At 42.4% G+C, this 10,508-nt stretch overlaps 1 protein-coding gene across 6 annotated transcripts in view; it reads right to left on the bottom strand.

The window, feature by feature from the left end:
- Positions 1 to 5,444: 5,444 nt before the first annotated feature.
- ssh2b (slingshot protein phosphatase 2b) overlaps positions 5,445 to 10,508 on the bottom strand; it is a 61,403-nt gene continuing 56,339 nt past the window's right edge. For 5 of the 6 annotated variants that reach the window (XM_073934736.1, XM_073934733.1, XM_073934734.1 and 2 more), the window contains one exon: positions 5,445 to 9,283. Coding sequence is in view for 4 of the 6 variants with exons in the window: in XM_009295650.4 (XP_009293925.1) it covers positions 8,012 to 9,283 (1,272 nt within the window). In the remaining 2 variants the exon portion in view is untranslated. 6 annotated transcript variants of the gene reach the window in all.

Here is a 10,508-nt window from a genome sequence, read left to right as displayed (position 1 = left end):
ATGCACTGGGGGACTGGACTAGAGAACAGACAGGGGTGCACATGTATGGCAAGCCATTTTTACAATAATCTTTGGAAGGCATCGATTGAGTAACACTAAATGAAATAGACCCCTGCTGAAAAAATCCAGCTTAAACCAGGCTGGTTTTAGAGGGGTTTTGGCCATTTCCAGGCTGGTTTCCAGCCATTTCCAGCCTGGTCTTAGCTGGTCAGGCTGGAAAATGACCAGCTAAAACCAGCTTGACCAGCCTGGTTTAAGCTGGACATAGCTGGTTTTAGCTGGGCTCCCAGCCTGGCTAAGCTGGTTTTGGCTGGTCATCTCCCAGCCTGACCAGCTAAGACCAGGCTGGAAATGGCTGGAAACCAGCCTGGAAATGGCCAAAACCCCTCTAAAACCAGCCTAGTCGACCAGCTAAAACCAGCTAACCAGCCTAGGCTGGTTTAAGCTGTTTTTTTCAGCAGGGACAAAAAAAAAAACACAAATAAAAACAGTGTGTGATCTAAACCTCCTGCAAGGTACATATAATAATATAAAAGGGGTTTTAAGGGTGCTTTCACACCTGTGAATCGATTCAGTTGTTCCGAAACAGAGATTACAAATGTTTCATTGTTGCTCTTTGCTCTTGGAGCGGTTCACTTTCACACTGCAAAGTTTCTAATCGGACCAAAAGAGCTAAAACAAGTCACGTGTGAGTAAACTCTCCTTACATTGGTCAGAGTGTCAGGGTTTATTTTGCAGAGTCCCGCTCAGCTGTCAGGAGAGGTGGTGGTTTGGTGGTGATTGACAAAGTGCGCGCGACATGTCTGGAGAGATGCGGTGGGAAGGGGTGAGAAGGGTGCGCAAAGTAGCCCATTTGAGGACCGGGAGGGAGACACGAGATTACCGGGAGATTATCACTCATTTGCGAGCATCTGGAGACTCGCGAAACTTCCCACCCTACTCCTAATTCTCTCTTCATATAGCCGTATGCCTATTACACAGCTCTCCAGGACTGAGTTTGGACACCACTGAACTAGCCGGACTGATGCTGAGTGATGAACCAACAAAGCCTAATAGCCAACCGACGACTTGGTGTGCCCCAGCACTTACAGGTGGGGTTTGGGGGTAAGTCTTTTTTTTTTTTAAATTATATTCAAATAAATAAAATATCGAGTTTGCATGCTCTCCCTGCGTTCGCGTGGGTTTCCTCCGCGTGCTCCAGTTTCCCCCCACAGTCCAAAGACATGCGGTACAGGTGAATTGGGTAGGCTAAATTGTCCCTAGTGTATGAGTGTGTGTGCTGGTTCGAACCTCGGATAAGTTGGCGTTTCTGTGTGGAGTTTTCATGTTCTCCCTGCGTGGGTTTCCTCCGGGTGCTCCGGTTTCCCCCACAGTCCAAAGACATGCGGTACTGGTGATGTGGGTAGGCTAAATTGTCCGTAGTGTATGAGTGTGTGTGTGGATGTTTCCCAGAGATGGGTTGCGGCTGGAAGGGCATCCGCTGCGTAAAAACTTGCTGGATAAGTTGGTGGTTCATTCCGCTGTGGCGACCCCGAATTAATAAAGGGACTAAGCCGACAAGAAAATGAATGAATGAATAAAATGTTGTTTATTTGTATAAGAATTAGGCACTTTTCAGACAATACATAATATAATTAGATTTCCTCATAAGATTGTGCTGCTGTTTCACATGTGATTTTAACACAAGAAATTCATGTGACACTCATTTGGCTTTTCTGTAAAGGTATTATCATGATCTGGGAAAACATTGCTTAATTCATCTAGAACCTTGCACTGGTCGTGATGTACTGCTAATAATATTTATAAACCAAGTAAAAATGATCATGTTTTGTCAGGTTCATTATCATTATAAAAATTATTTCAAAAATCATTATAAATCAGGCCAGTTTGACGAGCACACATCTATTTGTGTCATATGAATGACCTAAAATGATGAACTTGTGTTATAAGTCTTGCACACTCTGAATATTCCTGCAATGGAAAACCGAAAAACTAAATCGACCAATAAGAATCAAGCAATAGCGATACTTAAATGAAAAACAGATTTACAATTGGATTACTCACAAAAAATTTCACAGACATTAAAACACACTGAATGTGAAAATGGCTTGCCATAGAGAATGAGCAGGGGGGTCAAGGCGGTCCTGTCTATTTTGGAATTGGCTGTCGGTGTCGGGCTATTTCTCTCGGGCCGGTGACAGGGCTATAGATTGCAGTGGGAGCACAGACACCGAGGTCAGGTGGCTGAGAACACAGCATGAACCCTGCATTTCACACTCTTGATTTTAATTATATGGATGCTTAAAATATACAATAAGATATAATCCCACAGATATGTCAAACGGTTTATTTGATTTAGAGTTTCTAAAGAGTTTCTGCTCAGTTAAAACAGTTTTGTCAGGTTTGAATCAAAATATTTTTGAGTATTATGAGTTTAACATTTTACAATAAGGTTGTATTTGTTAATGTTACACAATGTATTTATTAACATGAATAATACCTTTATTGCAGTATTTATTCATCTTTAGTTTATTGAAAATAGTTATTATTATAAAATGTAAGCTAATGTTAACTCATAGAGCATTAACCAGTGCTAAGCATTAATTTATGCATTGGTACACGTTGACTATTAAGTGCTGTACAAGTATTGTTGATGATTAATTCTCTGAATACATGAACAAATAATAACTAATAAATATTAAAAGTTAATATTAGTTAATAAAGTTAGTATTAGTTAGTAAATAGTATTATTTAATAAAACCTTATGTTGTGACAGTATATTCCTAAGTGTTCATGATATCTCAATCAAATTTTTTATTATTATTAAATAGTCTTACACTCACAGGCCACTTTATTAGGTACAGGTGTTCAACTGCTTGTGAACGCAAATTTCTAATCAGCCAATCACAAAGCAGCAACTCAGTGCATTTAGGCATGTAGACATGACCAAGACGATCTGCTGCAGTTCAAACCGAGCATCAGAATGGGGAAGAAAGGTGATTTTAAGTGGCTCTGAACATGCCATACTCTGAGTATTTCAGAAACTGCTGATCTCCTGGGATTTTCACGCACAGCCATCTCTAGGGTTTACAGAGTATGGTCCGAAAAAGAGAAATTATTCAGTGAGTGGTGGGTGCAAATGCCTCGTTGATGCCAAAAGTCAGAGGAGAACGGCCTGACTGGTTCCAGCTAATAGAAAGGCTAACTCAAACAACAGGCCCGGATTGGCTAATCGGGAGGACCAGGAGAATTCCCGGTGGGCCGGTCCATTTTTCGGCCGCGAGGGCCGTTGTCCCTAGCTCCAGAATCTGTTGCTCTCAGCAGTCACACTTTTTAAATTAATTTATTCATTTACTTGACCACAGTCTTCTTATTCATTATTTTACTGCAGCTCTACTCTTTTTATATATAAACAGCCTGCAGGTTAATGATCATATGACTCAGATGAGTCACTTCTCAATATACAAGTGTTGTGGTCCAGTGATTAGCACGTAAGATTATGACGCTGCCGACCTGGGTTTGATCCTTGTCTGAGTACGATATTTTTTTCTTTTTTTCATCTTTATTGTTACGACATACAAATTGATCCTCGTCTGAGTATGTTATTATTTTCATTTTTATTGTTGAGACGTATAATACTGTTTGGGTTGTTGAACATTTGAAGTTCTAAAGCAGCTGTTTTCTCAAAAAAAGACGTGATAGTGTCATTAGAAACTGAATTGGAAATGACCTTATTTTAATATAGTCAGTCGTGAACTGAGGTGGGCCGGTCTGAGGCTTAACTCCAGGGCTGAAAAAGAGTCCCACTCCGGCCCTGTCAAACAACCACTCGTTACAACCGAAATATGCAGAAGAGCATCTCTGAACACACAACACGTCAATCCTTGAGGCGGATGGGCTACAGCATCAGTAGACCACACCGGGTGCCACTCCTGTCAGCTAAGAATACTGAGGCTACAATTCACACAGGCTCACCAAAACTGGACAATAGAAGATTGGGAAAGCATTGCCTGGTCTGATGAGTCTCCATTTCTGCTGCTACATTCGAATGGTAGTGTCAGAATTTGGCATCAACAGCATGAAAGCATGGATCCATCCTGCCTTGTATCAATGGTTCAGGCTGATGGTGGTGGTGTAATGGTGTGAGGGATATTTTCTTTAGGCCCATTACTTTCAATTGAGCATCATGTCAATGCCTCAGCCTACCTGAGTATTGTTGCTGACCATGTCCATCCCTTTATGACCACAGTGTACCAATCTCCTGACGGCTACTTCCTGCAAGATAATACCCCATGTGATAAAGCATGAATCCTCTCAGAAAAATCACAATTCACTGTACTCAAATGGCCTACACAGTTACCAGATCTAAATCCAATAGAGCACCTTTGGGGTGTGATGGAACGGGAGATTTGCATCATGGATGTGCAGCCGACAAATCTGCAGCAACTGCGTGATGCTATCATGTCAGTATGGAGCAAAAACTTAAGAATATTTTTCCAATACCTTGTTGAATCTATACCACGAAGGATTAAGGCAGTTCTGAAGGCAAAAGGGGTCCAACCTGGTACTAGCAAGGTGCACCGAATAAAGTGGCCAGTGAGTATTTAAGTGGTGACCACAATCTACAATTTCCTAACATTTGAGGTCACAGCTTAGTCCTATTTAAAGTTAACAGGGCAGCATATATAGTTACAAATATTCTAAAATGCAGTATGACATTTTTTTTTTAATAAAACAGAAAAATGAAAGTAAATTCCTTAATTATGAGAAAATCTGTATTTAACTGTCATCTCTGAACAGTGTACGGATCATAAAATGTGTCATAAGTGAAGTTTATGTATTAACTAATTTCGAGAGGATCACGTGCTTATGATTGCTAGCGGCTGGATCCGCATTATCCAATTCACTACGCTCCAATCAGATGACTCCTAAACTACAATATATACCCTGGGGTTCATTCCACTGCTATCTTCGTTTTGAAGAGTCCCCCCTTCCTCCCCTACTCCTCCTCCTTAGACGGGTGACACGGTGGCCCAGTGCGTAGCACTGTCGCCTCACAGCAAGAATGTCTCTGGTTCCTGGCTTTACCAAACTAGCAGACATTTCTATGTGGAGTTTGCACTTCTCCCCGTGCTCACGTGGGTTTCCCCCGGGTTCCCCGGTTTCCTCCCACCGCCTAAAAACATGCAATTAAGTCAACTGAACAATCCAAATTGGCACCATAGACACGCTTCTAGTATGTAGTTATTTCAAAAGCAATCACTTGCTACAGCAGGGGAGTTCTCGAGATCTACCTGAGCTCAAACTCCCCTCCCGTTGCCCTGGGCTCGAGGATCTCATGAGCTCAGGGCTCTCTCCCGGGACAGCATGCCAAACAAGCTTTTATAATTAATCATCAGCTAAGTGTGAACTCTTGAAAACACAGCCGGACAAAACACCAAATATGCATTGTGCATTTGGAATTTTCTTTAATTGTCACAGTTTAAGCACAATAAAAAGAAACAATTTCCAGTCTTACAACAATCAAAGACACATTTCACTTTTCTTTCTGTCTTTTTTGCACTGTACAACAAAAACCCTTACAGGCAACTCTAAATACATACTCCGTGAGCATGCGTCCAGAATACAAACCACAGTTTAAAAAAATGTAAAACAACAATAAAAAGTGCATATTAAAATCCTCCTCGCCTCTTTTTGTTGTCTTTTTTTTAACAAAACAGAAAATGCTGAATGAAGAAACTGCACTGAAGTCGAAAACGGACAGAAACTGCACACACGCCCATGTTAAAGTATACATATCATACACATCCACAAAATATACATTTGCACACTTACTGTAGGCCCATAAACTCTACATTCTACGAGTACCACAGAACTGATCCCATTCTCAATAAACCAACATGCACACACATAATAATCTCATATCTGTAATAATTTTACACTCACTATTACATGTCATTCATTTCTGAATGAATTTAAGCACACTCATCTGAAACCTCCAGCACACACGCACGCGCACATACACCTCCAGAATATTGTGGTTTTCGTTCATAGACTTGACAGGTAAAGGATGAAATGGTAATGTATTGTATTACCCCGGTATTCAAAGAACGACCTGATAGACGCTGTGCAAAAAGTACATCAGTCAAAGCACTTTGTTGTTCTTCCAGAGCAGCGATATTCTTTCTACTCGAATGATGGGTCGGACTCCACGATTTGGGTTTATTGGGCCATCAATCCCAGCTAAAAACATTCAAAATCACATTGTGCTCTAAAATGTCCACGCTGTTTGATTCGCGGTTGGATAAGGCCCACTGAGGTATGCGTGGCAGATAATTCACCCAAAAATGATCATGCTTGAATCATCCGGGCTCATCTTAAAGGGGTAGTTCACTCAAATCTGAAAATTCTGTCTCGATTTACTCATTATTCACTTGATTTGAGTTTTTGTTGAAGTTACTTTGAAAAATGTTGAGAAGCTTGCAGCCATAGACTTCATATGTATTTGTTTTCCCCACTATGGAAGTCTCAGGTTCCTCAAACATTCCTCAAAATATCTTCTTTTGTATTCGACCGAACAAAAAGCAAACACAGAACAAGGTTTGGAAACACTTGAGGGAGGGTAAACAGCGAGTAAACTTTCACACCCGGGTGAAATATCTCTTTAAAGGTGCAGTAGGTGATTGTCTTCAGAAACATGTTTTGTTGTGCTGGTTGAAAGTCTCTTCACAGTCTAGTAATGATTACAGTAAATGATCTAAATGTGTTTATATGTATTTTTATATTCTGGGTAAAGCATAAAACTAAAAAATGTTCATCAAGAGTCGGACCGTCATCTCCCTTAATTCCGATAAGCTGGTCAGACTGTCTGTCAGCAAATGTAGATTCTGACTTCTGTGCATGTGTTCATGCAGATCCTCTATTAGTGCATGCCCGTCTGCATCACAAACGCATGTGCGCGAGCGAGCTGCGGGCCGCTCGCAGATGCCCAGTCGGAGCCGGAGGCAGCGAAGGACAGCCGAGCTCGGGCCGATTACTGTAAAGCCAGGCGCGGGTATAAAGTGGCCGCGCGGTCACGAGACCGACCCGGAGAAATCAAATGCTAAATTGAAACTTTTAAATACCTGAATCAATATTGGAGTTACTTTAGCACGCTGGAGGAAGGACGACACCATGGCTGAAGTATACCTGTTAGACAGGTCATGTTCTGTTTTGAAGCTATTTTATGTTAGATTGTGTTATGAATGACTTGCACAGACGTGTTGTTCAGCCACTGAAATCTCCCGGTGAAAGATTGATGTGATTATTTTCAGTTCCATAAGGTTCTTTGACAGCATCTATAATGTAGATTTATATTTAGTTTAACAACAAAACACCAGTAAATAGCCTAATAAATAATAAATAAATAAAGCCTAACCTGCTTTATTGATTTGAGGTTGCTTTTATATTCACATTGGGTCATTTTTGAACAATGATAGCCTTCCTATGCTGTTTACCGCTAACGTTACTCTGAATATTCGCTCTGAAATAGCATGTAAGTGTGGCTAAGTAATAAACGTAATTCCTGCACGGTGCTGGCACTAGCTAACTGGCGAATGACATGAACAAGTGGGTTGTCTGTCGGCTGTTGTGACGCGGTGCGCGCGCTCGCGATTTCAGGGGGTGTGGCTTTGAATAACAGTCCCTCCCGTCCAAAGATAATATGCCAAGCGGTTAGCTTTTTGGCAGATCACCTACTGCACCTTTAATGCTGGTCCAAACCTGTGAGATGTTGCATATTATTTGTAAAAGTGAAAGTGATTGGAGTTACCCCACTCACTTTCATTGTAACCCCCCCCCCAATCCCACAATATCTTCAAGAGAAGAAGACTGGTCATACAGGTCTGGACTGACATCAATGTGACTAAATGATGACAAACCTTTCGTCTTTGAGTGAGCCTTCCCTTTAATCACAAACTCACACTGGCAGGCACAAACACACATTCTCACACACACACACACAGAATAGAAGTCACATAGTGTGGTAAGGGTTAACGGTCCGTTTCTTCAGTCTCCGCAGGGGATGGGTCCTCCCATATTGTTGGCGTGTTGCCACAGGTATCAAGGTCGAAGCAGGTAACGGGGCGCATCCTGCCTCCTCCTGTGCATTTCCCCCCCTCCAACACTGATTGGAGGGCGGGGAGTGTGGCAGTGGCATGGGCATGACATCATTGTCACTGTATTCCCCCTCTTCAGTCGTGTCATCGTTTTCTGCATGTCCAAGCATAGGAGATCCAGTGGAAGAAACAGGGGAGGCAGAAGAGGAAGGGAGGGGAGCAGGAGTGCAGTGGGGTAAAACGCGCTGCTTTTTTGAGGTATCGTCACTGTATGAATTGGGCCGAGGCTTATTGGTGGGAGCAGAGAGTAAGGCAGGACTCAAGTCAAGTTCGCTCAGGTCAATAGGCGAGATCTCCAGCGACCCAAGCTTGGCCAACGAGGCTGAACGCTTCATCTTTGAGGGTGGGGTCAGTCCAGCCTGCCGGATCCGAGCCTCCACCTCTTTGGTCCTCTCTCGAGCAGCCCGGCCTTTCCTTTGCTCCCTCCTAGACCACGGTTGGCTGAGCCTCCTGTCGGAGCAGTTGCTCACCTGCCAGAGAAACGCCCCGAGCTCTTTTAGGGTCTCCCAGGTTTCCCTCATGTCCTTCGGACAGCGAGAATCCGTGTAACTCTCCTGCTCTGTGATGCCCTCGAGCTGGAGAACCAGAGGCGGAGAGCAACTGGACGAGTGCGAATGGCTTTGTCTCGAGTGTGTGAGGCCGGTGTTCCTGTGCTCTCCTTCCCTGAGTCGTCTCTCGCTTTCACTTCCCTCTTCAAATGAAAAACTCCGGTCTTTCTCCACCTTGTGGTACTGAGGCTGGTGATGGCGTGTTGACACAGTGTTTGGATCAGGTGTGAGGTGTGTGTGGGATGAGGTCTCCTCAGTTTTCTCCATGCTGCTGGTGTTGACGGGGGAGCGTCGCGAGGGACACACGGGAGCAGAGGACACCAGCGCTACTGACGAGACCTCCTGCTTGATCTTTTGCTCCAGCTCCCGGGTGGCTCGCCACACTGTGCCCTTAGGCCAGTCTTTCCCATGCTCCACCTTCTCCATTTCAGCTTCTGCTGACATGACTTGAGCAAACTCCTCTTCCTCACTGCTGCTACTGGAAACAGGTTGACTGGTTGGAGGGGGGGAAGGGGTTACATTGTGCCATGTGGACTCCACTCCGGACATTTTGCTATGGACTGAGACACTGCAGCTCTCCTGTAGCAGGAAAACAGAAGCATTGGGGGTCATTTGTATTGAATACATATCTCCATGACTTAGTGATTTAAAGGTGAAGTGTTTAATTTCTGTGCTTTCAAAGGCAGAAACACAGAATTACAAAAATAAGTGGATTTTAGGATTTTCAAGAAAATGAGCTTGTTTGGACATGCCAAACTCACAGCCTTGAGATTCAGGGGTTTGTAGTTACTATGTGATTGCTATCCACTTGTTAAGTGGTGACGTGTTGGTGATGTATGTTATACTGTTTCCGGGTCCAAGCCGCCACTCATTTGGGTTGGAAATCATTCGTTTATGATCACTTTTTATTCCTATCACACATTAAAGTAAGTTTTATATAAAGTCATAGTGTACACAACAATCTCTGGGCTTGCTGCATCACAAATACCAACATTTTAACAATTTATAAAACAAAATGAATCACTTTCTGGCATCGGATATTAGGCATGATATAGCAATCGTGACTTTCGAAAGTATTAAATCGCTTTGTAAACGTTCATTATTACCATTTCACGAGTCTCCCCATTCAGTAGAATAGAGCGCTTGGACCCGGAAGCCGCTTGGCGTGACGTCATGCTTAACAAGCGGGTAATATTCCGGCTGGTGGAGTAAATCCCAACAGACGCATATCTAAAAAGCAGTCTGACTTTGTCATGTTGATGGAATCGTGAAAAAGGTCATTCTGTCAGATGATTGGTTATTATTAACCCCCAAAACTTAACACAAGACAGATGCTGCCTTTAAGTTAACAAGCAATATGTTTAAAAACATTCAATTATTTATATGCTAGTAAAATGACTTCAGAAGTCCAGTGACTTGATTTTTGAGGATGTTTTTGGTACCTTTTTTGGTCTTTTGACTCTTGCCATCCTTGGAGGATCAGAGTTCTCCAATTTCATGCAAAATATCTCAATTAGAATTCAAAAGATGAACAAATATCAGAATTTTTAGATTTTTGCTGTGCAATCCCTTTAAAATGATCTGAGATCATTTCTCTTGAAGACACTATATGGAAACACTATATTTGCTAATTATTTGTTACATTCAGATTTGATTGATAGTTAACTAGAATAATACAAAGCAGGTGCAAGTCATATATATATATATATATGTACTTTTCGTTAAAGGTGCAGTATGTAAGTTTGACACCCAGTGGTTGCACTAGGTATTGCATCTATTGATCAAAACATGCAAGCACAGGCTG

The sequence above is a fragment of the Danio rerio genome, chromosome 21 (genome assembly GCF_049306965.1).
Source record: "Danio rerio strain Tuebingen ecotype United States chromosome 21, GRCz12tu, whole genome shotgun sequence".
Lineage (NCBI taxonomy): Eukaryota > Metazoa > Chordata > Actinopteri > Cypriniformes > Danionidae > Danio > Danio rerio.
The sequence above is the reverse complement of the archived record's forward strand: the minus strand, read 5'-3'. Positions and strand labels throughout refer to the sequence as shown.